General features: G+C 34.7%; 1 protein-coding gene across 1 annotated transcript; it reads left to right on the top strand.

Moving 5' to 3' along the window:
- The first annotated feature begins 10,444 nt into the window (after window positions 1-10,444).
- LOC105749821 (developmental pluripotency-associated protein 4-like) lies at window positions 10,445-16,562 on the top strand. Its single transcript, XM_012544505.2, has 7 exons — window positions 10,445-10,489; window positions 11,168-11,396; window positions 11,558-11,730; window positions 11,949-11,999; window positions 12,614-12,881; window positions 15,461-15,656; window positions 16,532-16,562. Exons 1-7 carry the CDS (start codon window positions 10,445-10,447, stop codon window positions 16,560-16,562), a joined length of 993 nt encoding a protein of 330 aa, XP_012399959.2.
- Window positions 16,563-17,281: the final 719 nt, after the last annotated feature.

Below are 17,281 nucleotides of genomic sequence, written 5' to 3'. Positions count from 1 at the left end.
GGTTCTAGAATATTAGGGCAGTTTTATTTGACGATTTCTTAAAATATGATAGCTAGGTCCTTTCTTTAATCACGCTGGGTGAGTTTTGATGACATATCATACATTGTCATCTATTTTTTTTTATTTTTTTAAATTTTGTTTTATTGTTCCTTAAAGTCTCATGGAGTTAATAGTTTCCACTTGTCCAATTCTAATTTTTAGATCAATTTTGATTCTTAAGGCCTTTTTGGGACACTTTTTGCTAATACTCCTTAAGTCCATGGAACTATTCCCTTGTGATAGACTATAAGTACTCTTCTCTTCCAGGAACCCGTGTTCCAGAACTATGTGTGGACAACAAAGTCACATCTCCTAGTTCTATGCCTGGGATCAACTCAGCATTCTCTGTAATGTCTTTCTAACTAGTCTTCCATTCTCTTTACAGTCTCTGAACTGAAAACTCCTGAAAATGCTACTACTGACACAGCCATCTCCAAGGCCCATCACCAGGGCTGTTGCCACATGTACTCCAGGCTGACCCCTCCTAGGAGGTCCCAAACCTCTCTGACTGAACTCCTAAGTTTTCTTAGACTGGAAAAATGGCTCACTTTGTCCTTTTGTTAGGTGTTCCATTGTAGGAAGAAGATAAATCCTTAACCAAACAAAAGAAAGAAACAAACAAAAAAAAGTTACAAAAGATGAAAATGATGTCTTTGATTACTTGAAACTGAAAAGCTTCTACACAGAAAGCAGCAATGTATCTAGAATAAGAAGAGAAGAAGCTAAATGGGGAAAAAATATTTATATCAAACCTGAGAAGGTTTTGGCATCTAAGACATATATTTTTTAAATATGTGTTTATGTATTGCTAATAGGCATTCTCCCAAATAGATAAGTGGTCAAAGAATATAAATAAAATTTTGTTAAAAAAAAAAAAAAACATTCAAGTATTCACAACCACATGGAAAAAAGGTTTCCAATCATTAATAAAAATCAAAACATCGATAAGATTTTACCTCATATGTGCATATTTTCCAAAATAAGCCAAAAAATAGCAACAGTAAATGCTAAAGTTTTTTTTTCATCTTTTAAATTTTATTTTTTATTAAAGCTTTTTTATTTACAAAACATATATGTGGGTAATTTTTCCAACATTGATCCTTGCATGATCTTTTGTTCCATATTTTCCCCTCCTTCCCCCCATCCCCTCCCCTAGCTGGCAGGTAGTCCAATACATGTTAAATATGCTGAAATACAGGTTAGAGCCAATATATATAAACATATTCATACAGTTATCTTGATGCACAAGAAAAATCAGATCAAGAAGGAAGAAAAAGAAAAACAGAGAAAGAAAACAAAATGCAAGTAAAAACAGAATGAGAATGCTATGTTGTGGTCCACACTAAGTTCCCACAGTCCTCTCTCTGGGTGTAGATGGCTCTCTTCATCACTGAATAATTGGAACTAGTTTGATCATCTATTGTTGAAGAGAGTCACATCCAACAGAACTGATCATCATATAGTCTTGATGTTGCCATATATAATGATTTCCTGGTCCTGCTCATTTCACTCAGCATCAGTTCATGTAAGTCTCTCCAGGCCTCTCTGAAATCATCCTGCTGTTCGTTTCTTACAGAACAATAATATTCCATAACATTCATATACTATAATTTATTCAGCCATTTTCCAGCTGATGGGCATCCATTCAGTTTCCAGGTTCTATCCACTATAAAAAGGGCTGCCACAAACATTTTGGCACATACAGGTCTCTTTCCCTCCTTATATACTGGGATATAAGCCCAGTAGTAACACTGCTGGATCCAAGGGTATGCACAGTTTGGTAGTCCTTTGGGCATAGTTCCAAACTGCTCTCCAGAATGGCAGGTATGTAGTGGTATTTCAGAGTTGTCTTAATTTGCATTTCTCTGATCAATAGTGATTTGGATTCTTCATCTGAAAATTGTCTGGTCATATCCTTTGACCATTCATCAATTGGAGAATGGCTTGAACTATTATAAATCTGAGTTAATTCTCTCTATATTTTAGAAATCAGGCCTTTATCAGATCCTCTGGATGTAATAATGTTTTCCTAGTTTATTGCTATGTTGAAGGAGTTGTAAAAAAATAGGCATACAATATTGGTGGAGCTATAAAATGATTTTGGAAAACTTTGGAATTATGCAAATAAAGTTATTAAAACGTCCATGCTCTATGAACCAGAAACTTTATTGCTGAGTTTTTATTCCAAGGAAGGGAAAAAATATATTCCAAAATATTTATAGCAATACTAGATCTATAACAGCTAAGAATTGGAAATAAAGTAGATGCCCATCAATTGGGGAATGGATAAACAAATTGTGGTATATGAATGTAATGGCATATTACTGTATTGTAAGAAATTATATGAGGTACAATCAGGTGATGCAGTGGATTTAGCACTAGCCTTGGAGGCAGGAGAACTTGGGCTCAAATCTGGCCTCAAATATTTACTTGGTGCAAGTTGCTTTGCCCTAACTGCCTCTAGAAAAGGGGAGGGAGAGAGAGGAAGAGAGGAAGGAATGAAAGGAGAGAGAAAGGAAGAAAAAATAGAAAGATTTGAAAAGACAGAGCCAAGAAAATAATGTAAAGGGAAAAAACTACACACCAAAAAATCAAAAGTATAACAAAATTATAAATATCAAACAGGCCTCTTAACTGAACAAAGTTAAAAAGACACCCCTTATATATCAATCCATTGTGCTAACATTTTCTTTCTATTTATATTCCTATTTAATATTATTTATCATGTAGAACAGAAGGTAGAGCAGTACTTGGGAAGAAGATACTTCTGATAATTATGGTAATGTAAAAAATAGAAAAAGTTATTAAAAACTATTAAAAAAAACTTAAAAATGTGTTTTGTTGTTTTAGATCCCATGTGATATTAATGACCAGAGAATCACTACAAAATTATCTATTATATCTTTGAAAGAATGTTGAATAATTTTTTTATATGCAAGGGAGACATTTGGCTAAAATAAGCCTTTAAGTAAGTGTTTTATTGTATTAATTTTTTTTAATGTTCATTGAACAATAAGCATAGTTAGAGCTTGTATTCTTCATAAAATTCAGGCAATTGGACAACAGTAAAGGCATGCTTTACTATGGTGTAACTTGCAAAAGCCTTCTTGTTACTTAGTAATATCTTCCTTTAGGATATTCTCCGTATTTGTATGTATTATTCTTACCTAAAAATTTATATTAATGGAAAAATAGGTTTATAGATTGGAAACTCATTTATTTTGGTTAATAGTGTCTTCAATGTTAATAGTGTCTGATGTGTATATCAAGAATTGGTATCTTTCCCTTATTCAGATACCTTGAGAACTGATGCTTTAATGTCTTCAGAACTATGTCACCTTGAGCATGGATCTACTTTATAGGTTCTATGTTGATCTAATTTATTGCTTTTCTCAATTTTTGTTCTCTTTCATGTCATTTCCACCTCTAGGTCTCTGATTTTAGAGTTCAATTACAGTAACTCTAAGGACCTTTATGATGAAAAGCTTATGCTTCAAATCTTTACAGATCTTTTCTATTTCTCTGCTTGTTTTCATTCCATTTTCATCCTTAAGTACACTTGGGATGGATGGTATTTCTTAGGTGTACCTCTCACCAAGCTTTCAATAATTGGTGCACTACTTCTTTGTCTTATAAATAATATTGATCACAACCTTCCATCATCATACCTTCTCTGTAAGATTTATAAATGAATTTATATTCTTATCCAGTATATTTCTTGACTGCCATATCTCTCTACTTGACAAGTAAGTCAAGCATGTAAAAGCTCAGGTGCTTTTCAGATTATTTTAATCTAATTATTATGTCAATTGATTTACACTGATTATGGTATTGGCTTACTTAGTATTTATGTTCTTCCATATATATTTCATTTTTCATATTCCTCTAATTATTGGTACATAGGCATTTCATGTCAAATAGTGCTTATAATGAGTATCGTAAAACAAGTATTTCTTAAAATTATATTTCTTGTTGTTTTGAAGTTGTTTATAAAAACGAATCCTTTTTGGCTTCTCCAAGAAGAATCCTTGAGCCACCCTTCTATTTAGCTGCAACTTGCTTCTTTTTTCAGCATTTGTTTGCAGAAACTATGTTAGGTTCTATATTAGTTCACCTTATCTGGCTTTATATTTTTGTTTAAACATACTTAAATATAAGTTAATTCCACTTTAAGTATGAAATTTACAGGTACTATAAAGAAAAGACACTAAACCTGAGCAAAGATAGCTTTACTGCTTCCATTTAAGAAAGGATTGAGCTCAGAATTTTTCATTTCTGATCTGGCTACCCTACTAGCAAGCTTATCTGATTTTTCCACCAAATCTCAGGTAGCTCATTATTAAGAAAACTTCATCATCTTATAAGATTCAGTGGATTTTGGCACTCTATCTTATCACTATCCTCCTTCAAATTAAAGTCATGAACTACAAAATCTCTATTTAAAAGGAGAGCTTAACTCATAATATTTCCCCATTTCTCACTTGGCTATAACACTTTGAGATTTGTATGTTTCTTCTACTATGACTCTATGTTAGGTACCTTGCCTAGCCACTTCTCCAACACCCCAATTTTTAGCTTCCTTTTGTATGTTGTTTTACCCTATTATATGATAAACTCCTTGAGGGTAGGAGTTCACTTTCTTTTTCTTATTTGTATCCCCAGCACTTGATACAATACCTGGGAAAAAGAAGGCAATTTATTATTTTTTTGGTGGGGGTTCTGTTGATTTTTGTTTGTTTCTTTTTTAAGGCATTTTGGCTAACTATTGCTATGATTTTTCTGTTAGGTTTCAGTTAAGTTCAACAAGCATTAATTGAGTATCTACTATGTATCAAGTATCATACAAGGTGCTAGGAATTCAAAGACAGACAGACAAAAGGAAAGAAAGAAGAGAGAGAGAGACAGAGAGAGAAGGAAAGAGAAAAAGGAAGAAAGAAAGAGGAGGAAAGAAAGGAAGGGGAGAGAGAAAGAAAGAAAGACAGAAAGACAGAAAAAAGAAAGAGAAAGAGAGAGAAAAGAGAAAGGAAAGAAAAAGAGAAAGAAAAAAGAAAGGAAGGAAGAGGAAGATAGAAAGAAAGAATGAAAGTAAGAAAGAAAAAAGGAAGGAAAGAAGGAAGAGAGAGGGGAGAAAAAAGAGAAAGAAGGAAAGAAAGAGAGAAAGAAAGGAAGATAGAAAGAAAGAAGGAAGGAAGGAAAGAAAGAGAGAAAGAAAGGAAGATAGAAAGAAAGAAGGAAGGAAGGAAAGAAAAAGAAAGAGAATAAGAGAAAGATAGAAGGGAAAAAAGAAAGGCAGAAAGAAAAGAGAATGAGAGAGAAAGAAAAAAGAAAGAAAGAAATTAAGAAAGAATTTAAGGAAGGAAAAAAGGAAGGAAGGAAGGAAGGAAGGAAGGAAGGAAGGAAGGAAGGAAGGAAGGAAGAAAGGAAGGAAGGAAAGGAGGGAGAGATACAATCCTTGTAACAAATAGGTATAGTCAGGAAAATAGATTCTTATATTACTCATATAAAAAAAAATGAATGTCTTATTTTGCTTCATTATTTATATTTTTCATTCATTGATATATATTTTTTCATTCATTCCTTTATTTATCCAAACCTATGACTTTTTCTGTATAGAGAACACTCTGGTAAGGAAATATCATCTGTCAAGGGAGATCTTTGAGATTTTGTGAATGTCCCAATATCCCAACCAAAGTTATGCATCTATAAATATAGATGCATAGATAGATTTATCTATATAGATATATAAAGTGAATTTATTGCTAGTAATCAAGCAATGTCCTTTAAAAAGACCTACAACCCAATATACTTTGTGAAAGTTAATCAAAGCCTGGAAAAATCTTCAATTCCTTTTGAATACTCTAAATTTAAAGGGAAGAATCATAGAATCATAGATTTAGAGTTTAAAAGGATCTTGGAATTGATGGAACCTACTCCCTCCTTTTTATGGATGGGGAAAAAAGACCCATGGCATGAAATGATTTGTTTAAGGTCAAAGAGCAGCAAAATTACTAGTTAGTGGGATTACTTGGGTCATTTTTGTTCTAGCCTAGCCATCCTGGGGACATTTTAGAACTAAAGAGACCTGATTATTTATATAGAGTGATATGTAGGTGTATGTGTATAGTGTGTGTGTGTGTGTGTGTGTGTGTATGTGTATTACTTTAAAAAGAGCACTTTATATACCTTACAAAATAGTATTTCTATAGACTATGCTCCAAGATTTGCAAAGCATTGTATTATCTTATTATAACAACAACCCTCAGAGGTGAATTCTGTTATCATCCTTCATCCTTACTTTACATATGAGGAAACTGAAGAAGGCCAAGTTTTTTGACTTGCCCAAGGTCACACAGCTGGTGTCTAAGACCATATTTGAAACCAGAATCCAGACCATCTTCATTCTAAGATCATCTACCACATTACCTCTCATCTCCATTTTATTGATGAGGAAACTGAGGTGATTTATCCAGAGTAACATAGCTACTAAATCAGAGGGTATATTTGATACCAGATGCCTCCAGATTTTCATCTTTGAAACCTCTCAAAATTGCTCTCTTCTTTCCTCTGATTGTCATCATTTTATATCTGGGCTCTTAAAACAGCCTGCTGGCAAATCTGCTTGTTTTCAGTCTCTCATCTCTCCAATCTGTCTTCCATTAAATCACCACAGTGATTTCCCCAAAGTGCAGGTCTGACCATGTCACTCACCATCCCCTACTCATTAAGCTCCATTGGTTCCCTACAACCACATATTTTGGCACTCAAAACCCTTAATAACCCAGGCCCCTTTTATTTTTATTACACCTCACTCTCTGCCACAAGTTTTTCTATGCAGTAACACTGGGCCTCCTAACTGTTCTATAAACAAGACACTCTCTCTTGCCTCCTCTGATTGTTTCTCATCCATGGAACACTCTGCCTCCAAAACTCCCACTATTGATTTCTCTAGTTTCTCTTAAGGTCCAACTAAAATTCTATCTTTCACTGGTATGAGAGAATGGTAAATATTCACCAACTCTTCTTAATTCCAGTGCCTTCCATTTCTTTTTATTTGTCTCATATATAACTTGCTTTGCATATATTTGTTTGCATTTTGTCTCCTCTATTACATAATAAGCTCCTTGAGGGCAGGGATATTTTTTGTCTCTTCTTGTTTCCCCAACATGTTAGAATGGTGTTTGGCACATACTAAGTATTTAATAAAGGTTCATTGATTGATTACAAATTTAGCATATTGAATAGCTCGTCAGTGCTCCACAACTTCATAATGTTATGAAAGCTAGGAGTCAACTATGAGTGGACAAAGGCCATATGATCCTGATGGGCCTACCATTACTTTTTTATGGGAGCTAAGAAATACCAAGTTTGTTTCTTGGAGTTTAGACTTGGGGTTAAAAATCTGCCTCTGGTATTAAGAAGTTTCAGTACCATGGACAAGTCACTTGATCTCTGTCTTTTTGTTTCCTTATCTGTAAAATGAAGAAGTAATATTGCAAAAAAAAGAGACTTGCAGAGCTACAGAGTTGTAGCTAGAATTAAATAACCTAACAGAAAATATTTTTAAAGAACAATAAAAATGTCATTTTAAAAAAAATCAAGATCTAGAATGTGAAAGGAATAGAGAGAACAAAGCACTTGGCACCCCCATCTTACCCTCTACCCCACTCCACACCTCTCAATCAAGAAAGGCCTAGATTGGAAACTTTTTCCTGTACTTTCTAGCTCCAATACCCTAGTTCCTTGACATTGCCATGCCTCACTTTCTTGAAAAAAGGGGGGGTGAGGGAGGAAGGGGGTAATTCTTCATGATATAAGACTCCTGTCAGTTGTTAGTCTCCAGTTAGTTGGATGATTTCATGAGTGTAGTGGATTCCTTGAATGGAAATTTTGTAATTTGAAATCTTAAGCAGCTCTTGACAGAGACATAATGGGCCAAATATAAAGAATGAGAAACAATTTTTGACATGGTTATTATAGGAACTTTTTTACTTGACTATGTATATTCTTAAGAGTTTTGATTTTCTTTAGAAGAAGAAATATGTGCTTTTTAATTAAAAAATAATTTAAAAAACCATATGGGTTGCTTCAGGGCATTAAAAAGTTACACACATTCCCCTGTGGTCACGACTATGTGTCTGAGATAGGATCTGAACTTGGAACTTCCTACCTTCTAAAACTAGCTATCCATTCCCCACGATGCCGATTTAAAAAAAAAAAAAATTTGAATGGAAACTACCTAAAATTGTTTTTTCCCCTTTTCTCCTAGATTGCAATCTCATGGAAGGCAGGAGCAGTATTTTATTTCATTTTTATAAGCCTCATTTTGGACTTCTCACCAACTCCCCAAGAAACTCATCATTGGATAATCTCATTGTCATAAACCTTAAATCAATTCACTTAATCATTATCCTACAAGATACAATCAGCTTTGATATTCATGAATAATCAGCATTCCCTGCCTCTCTGTAAGGCAAAGTCATGTGCAGGATAAATGAGGAGCTGGATGACTCAGTAGATAGAGGGTCACAAGTCAAGAAGACCTGACTTGAAATCTGATCTCAGATACTTATTAACTCTGTGATCCTGGGCAAGCCATTTAATCCTATTTTCCTCAGTTTCCTCATCTATAAAATAAGCTGGAGAAGGAAATGGTAAATCAGTTCCAGTATCTTTGCCAAGAAAACCCCATGAACAGTATTGGTATGTTATAGTATATAGAATCAGAAAGAGTTGTTTATGACTGCACAACAACATTGGACAAATATCTTATTTCTCACCTGGCTCTGGCTACAATAATTTTTAAATTTAAATTTGTTTTTTTTACTTTTCCATCATGCCCTGGTTTCTAGGTACCTTTGTTACTTCTATCCACCCCTGCAATTCAGCTTCCTTTCTTCTCTTTACCTCAAAGATGGTAAGTTCCTTGAGGACAAGAACAGTCTTTCTAGCACTTTACATAGTTTGTGGCATATAATAGGGAGTGTTTTGTAAATGTTTATGGACTATAAGCCCAGACACCACGTGGCAAGCAAATACTAGACACATAATCAACAAATATTTAATATGTGCCAGACTGGATAAACAGTGGTAATAAAAATACAATAAATGAAACAAAACTTACCAACAAGGAGCTTACATTTTAAAATAGTTGTGGAAAACTTCTCCCAGTAGGAAAGCATTCATTGGGGTGACAAAGGAACCAAAATAATGTAGGAGTAGAAGTTTGCCTGCAAATGAAAGGGAGAGTTGACCTCCACAACCAATTAGGGAGATTAGAATGTTTTTGTCCCCACCCTCAAGTGCTTTTTTCACTCCCCACAACCTCCTACCTCCTCCAGCTTTCCCATTTTGGCTTTATTTTTAACCCTTCTCCATTGCTACCTGGGACTAAATGATTTCTTTAGTTCCAAATAGTTCTATGATCTCAAATCTCTGTCATGGACTATCTACTTTGTAGCTGTTTCTCTAGCAGCAGTTTTTCTCCCCATTCCCACAACTACCACAATGAAATTTAACTATTACTAACTGGTCTCAGGTATTTCTCTGGTGGAGAAGAAGGGGTAAAGAGATCAATTGTTATCATGTAAGCAATAGCTGCCCAACCCCTCTCAATATGCATATGAATTGATTTGTGTGTGGGAAGGAGGGCCTAGAAAAGTAGGTAAAGGCATTTAAGAAAAATGTTGCGGAAGGAAGAGGCAGTCCAGCTTGGAAGGAGAAAAGTTACTGGTGAGAGAACTTGAGATACAAATTGAAGCTACTTTAGTTTAAATGAGGGAAAAGACAGAAAGAAATATTTTCAAAGCATCATCCAAGTCAAGTCTAGAATTATCTGTCCTGAAATTAATAGGTTTGGGATGGGGGAGTGGATTAGATATTTTAATGGAGCTATTTACCCATCCAGTCTGTTTCTTAAGTATCTCTGCTCTGTAAGGGGCCCTTGAACCTTTTCAATGCAGAAGGGAGGTCTCTCCACTCCACTTGTTACTACTGCCCCTTGAAGAATGGGATCCGGATGGATCTTTTCTTCAGTCAGAACTTCATTTTGTTAGTGGAAAGCCCAAAAACAAGATTCCTTATTTAAAAAGGTAGGTGTACTTCCCATCTTGGGAACAAGGCAAGAAGTAAGGTTTGGGGATGGAAATATAAAAACATCTTAATAAGAAATTTTAAAAGTGAGAGAATGAGGTATGGGAGAGAAATAGAAAAGCGGATGATGTGATTATCTTTTTTCTTGGAACTCATTTAGATAGTCTGAGTTTTTGGAGAATGCTCTCCTTATCCCATCTTTGTGTTGTAGATATTTCAAAATAATTCCATTGTACAAATAAACAAATGGTGTAGGAGTTGTATGTCCTCAGAGGATTTTGTATCTGAAAGGAAATCTTATAGCTGTCATTTACAAATGAAGAAACTGATTCCTGAAGAAGTCACAAGCCTGGGGATTAAGGTACGTCTTGGAGTGGGTGGGCAAGACTAGAATTGTTGGGGTCTTATCTTGTGTTTTTGTCACATTCTCCCTAGCAAAACTAAACCTAGAGTCTTTCAGACCTTAAAAGACTGCTAAGTCAGAGAAAGGCAGATGTTGTAAGTTAGACTGGCACTTAGAATTAGTATGGGATCTTTGAAATTGTACTTTCTTAACTAGAAGTCTGGGGGACATGAGCTCTAATTTTGAATGTTAGTGATGGCCCATGCTAAATCATTGTACCTCTCCACATTTCAGTTTCATTATCTGTAGGGTCTTAGATTTGGGTAGCTGAAAATTTCTAAAGGTTGCTTCTAAATTTTGTGTTTTATAAATCATCTGGAGGAGAATAAATATCTTAATTGAGGTGGTTCGGTCTAGAAATAAAAAGACAATTTTTATTTGCCTCTCTGCTTTTATCTTTTCATCACCATCTCCAAACTGGAGGATGACCATATAATTAGACCTTTCAATCTCTTGCTCATTTTTATTTTCCCCTTTCCATAGCAATGCTGTCCAGAATATTCATATTTTTGTTAGCTGATGTTTGCAGAGAACCCTTAAGTTTTGCAAAGCATTTTTCATACACTATTAGGGTGGGAGCCAGTATAGTATGCCCTAGCAGATAGTCTTATGAACTAATAGTACCACCTTTTTTAGGCCTGTGCTGTGGAAGTAGAAGAAGAAAAGAGTCTAATCAATAATGCAGACAAAATGAAGGAAAGCAAGATGGTGCACGGGACGATGCTGGCAATAGATATTCAACAGAGAGAAGATGGGGCAGCTGTGATGGCAGCATGGGCCAAGCTGGTGGCAGATGCTCAGGCCAGGATGAAAGCAACAACTCAAGGATTTACCCTAGAACAATCGGGAAGTCTTGAAGAAGCTGGTAAGTCTTCCACACTTTACCAAATTTATCCTTCTTTGGGGTGAATCTGAAAGACAAAATACTAGGCTATGGGTTTCTTTGAGCTGGGAAAGAGCAATGATGTGAAAAACAGCTTTGTGGTCTTGAAGTAATCCAATCTTTCATTTTTCTGTGTCTTTCAGTTGTACATTTTCCAATGAAGACAGAGTCTAATACAGTTGCCTTAACACCTCAGAAGTCTTCTGAAAATGATGAAGTTCCTCCTATGCCCACCCCTCTGCCTCCTTTACATACTTTATCCCGAAATAATCTGCAGGTTTGGTGCCAGAGACTCAATATCAGTAAAAATGGTCGGGTGAGTCAGTCATTCAAGTCAGATAAACCAGCATTTATCATTATGGTATGTTCTGTAAATAAATCATTTTTAAAAGGCAAAAGATCATCTCTTATCTAGGAGTTCACAATCTATTGGAGAACTCTTAGGAAGTTATATTATTAAGATCCACAGGGAGGAAAGGACCCTGGTTCTTGCTGTCCCTTACTGATTTGCTTTTTTCTTTTCCCCTCCTTCAGAAGCACGTTCTATACAAGAGACTTTTGGAGCATGTGTCACCTTCTGAGCAAGTGAGTAAGCTATAAGAAAGATAATGAAAGACAGCCATGATACAATGGAATGAACACTAGACTTGGAGTACAAAGTCTGAGGTTCAAGTCTCTTTTCTATCACTTATTACTTATGGGATCTTAGTGAAATCACTGTCTCTGTTCTGGTTTGTTTCCTCATGTATAAAAAGAAAGCATTGAACTAGATGATCTCTAAGATCTCTTCCAGGTTTAAATGTATTATCCCATGAAGTCATCATCTTCCATTTCCCCTTGATTCATATGAAAGGTTGACAGAGACAGTTCTGTCTCTGAGGACACAGATTCCTACTTTAATTTTGTCATCACCTTTCCCACTCAGACAGCAAACCACGAAGAGAGTGGACAGCAAAAGGTTTAGGTTATTATCCTACCTCTGTCTTTAATTACCAGTGTACCTTTGAGCAAGCAGAGAATCATTTTCCATTTCTAAGATCCTTTGCAGTTCTCAAAGGCCATGATAATCCATTGTTCCTGTTGACTCCTCTATATGTGAAAATATTAGGTAGGAGGTGGGTAAAGCATTGAATTAGACTGAAGTTCTAGTATCCCTGGACATTTACCTTCCCAACAATAATGATGAACTCAATTTATAGGACACTCCCAGTACAGAAGAAAAAGCCCAGTTGATAAAAATCAAAACAGAAACTGCAACTGAAGAAGATTCTCCAGGGGAATTTAGTCAAATAGTGACTAAAACACCAGAGAGACTAACAAATAAGAAAAAGAAAAGAGAGGCAACAAAAACCTCTCTTGTCCAAACTGCTAGCATGGCAGCATGGAGCAGACTCATGGCAACTATGAAGTCCAAGGCTGTGTGGCCCACTCCTACATCTACTGAGCCTACTAGGTCCAAGCAATCAGGTAAATCCAACCATGCCTTACTTAGGTTATTTAGCTTAGTTAATCCGGTGGTGTACATACATAAAGAGGGAAGAGAATTTCTTGAACCTTGTAACTGAGCTGCAAGGACACCTATTAGTTGCATCATGGCCTAAGAAAAAAATTGTACATTTACAAAAAGTATTTGTGAAATCAAGAAAATAGAAATTAAACATAGAATATAAATTAATTATTTAAATTAAGTTTAGATATAAATGAATTTATTAAATAATAAAATATAAATAAATTAAATGAAAAGAAATATAAAATAAAAAATGTAAATAATATGGAAAGTCATCTCTTACTTAGAGCAATAATTATCACTACTATTGATGGTACAGATTGTTTGATTCTTTATCCCTTTCTTTTTCTTCACTTAAATCCTCTAGGGCAGGATTCTGCCTGTATACTTTGTGCCTACCTCATAAGGTTGCTGACTAGATCTAACATTGAGGCTAGATTAGCTTACTTCCAAATGTTTTGTAGGAGTAAATAGAGAAGTTTCCTTAGAGTCAGGAGACCTGGGTTAAAATCTCAGCTCTACCCCAGAAGCTGTGTGACCATTGATTGGCAAGTGATTTAAAACTCTAAGGTGGAGGAAAGAAGGGGAATCAAGATGGTGGGGAAAAATTGGAGGTTTTAAGCCCTTCCAAATTCCAATCCAAATACCTTTAAAATAATTCCTCAAAATAAGTTATGACAGGACAGGGTGAAACACCTTAGGTTTTACAGGAAAGATCTATCACACCTTAAAAGATGAAAAAAGAAATGTGAAATATCTCATTGGAAAAACAACTAACATGGAAAATAGATCTAAGAGAGATAATTTAAAATTTGTTGGAGTTCCTGAAAGTTATGATGAAAAAAGAGCTTAAATATCATAATTCAAGAAATTATCAAGAAAAACTGCCCCAATATTTTAGAATTAAAGGGTAAACTAGAAATTGAAAGACTCCACTGATCATTTCATGAAAAAGATCCCCAAATAAAAACTCCTAAGAATATTATAGCCAAATTCCAGTATTTGAAAATACTGCAAAAAAAAAAAAAAAAAAAAAATTCAAATGTCATGGAGCCACAGTCAGAATAATACAAGATTTGGCGATTGCTATATTAAAGTATTGGAGGGCTTGGAATGTGATATTCTGAAAATCAAAGAAGCCAGGATTACAACCAAAAATCACCAACAAAACTGAGTATAATCCTTCAAGGGAAAAAAAAAGGATACTAAATGAATTACAGGACTTTTAAGGAGTCCTGATGAAGCTGAATACAGCTGAATAGAAATTTTGACATTCAAATATGAAACTCAAGAGAAGCATAAAAAGATAAACAGGAAAGAAAAATCATAAAAATTCCAATAAGATTAAGTTGTTTAAATTCCTACTTGGGACAATGATACTTGTAAATCCTAAAATTTTTCTCATTGCCAAAGCAGTTAGAAGGTATATATAGGTGAGTTGAATATGAATAGGTGATTAGCTAAAAAAAATGGGTGAGAAAGAGAAACAGCATAGAGAAGAAGAAAGGGAGAGGTAGAGTGGATAAATTCTCTCACACAAAAGAGGTTCAAAAGAACCTTCCTCTCATCAGAATTGGCTCAGAGGGAACAGCATACACATTCAGTTGGGTATAGAAATCTTAACCCATAGGAAAGTGAAAGGAGAAGGGAATAAGAAAAGTAAATGAGGTGATAGAAGGGAGGGTGGATTGTGGTAGATAAAAGAGAGAAGCAAAACACTTGTGGATAGACAGGGTGCAAGAAGAGAAAATGTAGGCTAGATGGGGTGATTATGCTATAAGAAATAAAAGCAGGAAGTTCTTAGAAAGACCTACATTAATTTATGCAAAGTGAAATGAAAAGAACCAGGAGCATATTTTATATAGTTATAGTTATATTTTACAATGCTCAATTATGAGTGATATACCTATTCTCAGCGATACACTGATCCAAGACAATTTTGAAGGATTTATGATAAAAAATACTGTCCATCTTCAGAAAAAGAACCAATGGAGTCTTGATGCAGATTGAAGCATACTTTTTCTTGGCTTTCTTTATCTTTCTTTTTTTGTTTGGTTGTTTGTTGGGAGTGGAGTCTATTTTCTTTTACAACATAACTAATGTGGAAATACATTTTGCATGACTCCATATCTATAACCTACCTATATCACTGAAGGGGGAAAGAATTTGGAACTCAAAAAAAAAAAATCTTTAAAATTGCTTTTGCATATAATAGGAGGAAAAATAAAATATTAAATCATTTAAGAAAATAAAACTCTGGATCTCAGTTTGCTTATCTGTAAAATGGAAGTGGCTATATTTACTACATACCTCACAGATTATTCTATAGAATGAAATTTGTAAATCTGTTAAGTATTATAAAAATGTGGATTGTTATCCTATGATTTTTAAGATAAGATAATGTTGCATTAATAAATCTTTATAAATATAAATAAAAGTACCTAATAAATGCTTACTGATCAGTTGATAATGTGGGTATAAAGGTCTGATTATCATTATACTTTTCCATTTCTCCATTTCCCTCTTCATTTCCCCCCAGCATTGCCAAGATGGTGTGTAGTTCATGGTGAAGCTTTTCCTAATGATGTGCCTGGTTCAGCTCCTTTGGAGTTCCATGCAGGACAGACCTGGGTACCTGAAAATGACATGTTGATCCCTCTGTTATTATTGCCTACCTGCTCTTTTCCACCCCCAGAAGTAGAAGACAATTGGCTGTGCCCCAAATGTGTTAACAGGTAACCTTGAGGTGCCTTTCTATATGGAAACATTGGGTGGGATCTTCAATTATTCTTAAGGGACAATGAAGCTTTTTTTTTTTGACTTTCCATGTAATTCAGACAAATGTTTGCAGTAAAGAGTAAAGTTATTAGGTCTGAAATAATTGTGTTAAATGTAACTACAAATCCTGTTGTAAGACGGGATAGTTGCCCTTTTTGTATTATGTTGAAATAAGAAAAATTAAGAATACAAAAGTCACTTCCTCAACCTACATACATTTCTGGACAAGGTCTGGCTGATACTTCTGAGAGAAAGCTAGAAAAAATAATTGAAATACTTGTAGGCCATTTAGCACCTTTTTTAAAAGGGTAATTTAGCCATTGAAGGGCATAGAATTGGAGGGTAGAAGTGGCAGCATGTAGGCATGCAAAACAGGGAAAAATATTTATTGATTTAGTTGAGCAATTTTCTGTCATTAGTCATGCTAATGATTGATCAGAAACGTAGGAGTTCAGGGAGAGGCCTCTGACTCCTTGTGCAATTAACTTTTTAAATTAAGCAACATCAAGCCTTAGTCTTCTGAGCCAATCACATTTTGAGGACAATTTTTTAAGGAAAAATTAACCTAACTTGTGTGGGACCTTAAAGAAAGTAACCCATCTTACATGGCAGGAAACTTGAGAAGATATTTTTCAACAAATGGGATATCTTATTCCACCTTACTTTCTTGTCTGGACCTCAATTTGCCCCATTCATAATTCATGGAGTAATTTCACATAAAAATCATTTTCCTTTTTTATGGACTGCCAATTTTCATTCTTTGGAGAGCCAATATGAAATAGTCTCTTTGATCCTGGGTCAAGTCACTAAGCTTGTCTCAATTTCTTTGTAGGAATAAAATCCTGATGGACAATGTTCTGTAACCATAAAGGACCAAGGCTATACAAGACTATTTTTGACCTCCTCAAGATACTGACTTTAAAATGTGACTTTCTTTCCTTTAGCTTAGATTTTCTTTCCCAGTTAGTCCTTATCTTAGCTTCTTTTCCCTTGGGAAACAGTTTCTATCCATCCAGGGTTTTTGGTAAGGATAGAAAAGTCCTTATAAGTCAACAAGGTAAGAAGAACCTGACATTGTTAGCAAGTTCACATATTATATGATTTTGGTCAGCAATTGGAGACAGAGAAAGATAAAAATCTTACAACCAAATAAAATTTAACATTTTTAGCATTACTCGTCCATCTTTTCTTGTTTCCTTTTAACCCGACCTCCACCCCCAGAACTGACATGGCTATGAATTCTTTCCCAAAACAGAACACACAAAAAAACTACAGAATCAAAAGTAACCACTTTTTGGATTAGCTGAGAAAATGAGTGTGGTTACTTATGTTAAGATTAAACTTCAATGAAAATTGCTACTAATTTCATGCTGCTTTTCCATATTTCCTATTGACCACTAACTTGCTCAAAATATAGAATATAATTCAAAAAATTTCATACAGACTATGATTCTAGAGAAAAGCTGGAGCAAAACAGTAAGGAGATAGCATAAATTGTTACTTTAGAAAGACATTTCCACATCCAATGTGATAGATACAGTAGAAGAACTCCAGTTACTTTGGAACACAGGATCTGAATTGA

Source organism: Sarcophilus harrisii, chromosome 3, assembly GCF_902635505.1.
Source record: "Sarcophilus harrisii chromosome 3, mSarHar1.11, whole genome shotgun sequence".
NCBI lineage: Eukaryota > Metazoa > Chordata > Mammalia > Dasyuromorphia > Dasyuridae > Sarcophilus > Sarcophilus harrisii.
Note: the sequence above shows the minus strand (reverse complement) of the source record. Positions and strands in the feature narration are given on the sequence as shown.

What these genes read in the sequence shown, in the direction of transcription:
- LOC105749821 (XM_012544505.2), top strand. Translation starts at nt 10,445, where the DNA reads ATGAAGAAACTGATTCCTGAAGAAGTCACAAGCCTGGGGATTAAG. An exon ending in ATGTGTCACCTTCTGAGCAA is followed by an intron (nt 12,000 to 12,613) that starts GTGAGTAAGCTA and finishes CTCAATTTATAG; the next exon opens with GACACTCCCAGTACAGAAGA. An exon ending in TACTAGGTCCAAGCAATCAG is followed by an intron (nt 12,882 to 15,460) that starts GTAAATCCAACC and finishes ATTTCCCCCCAG; the next exon opens with CATTGCCAAGATGGTGTGTA.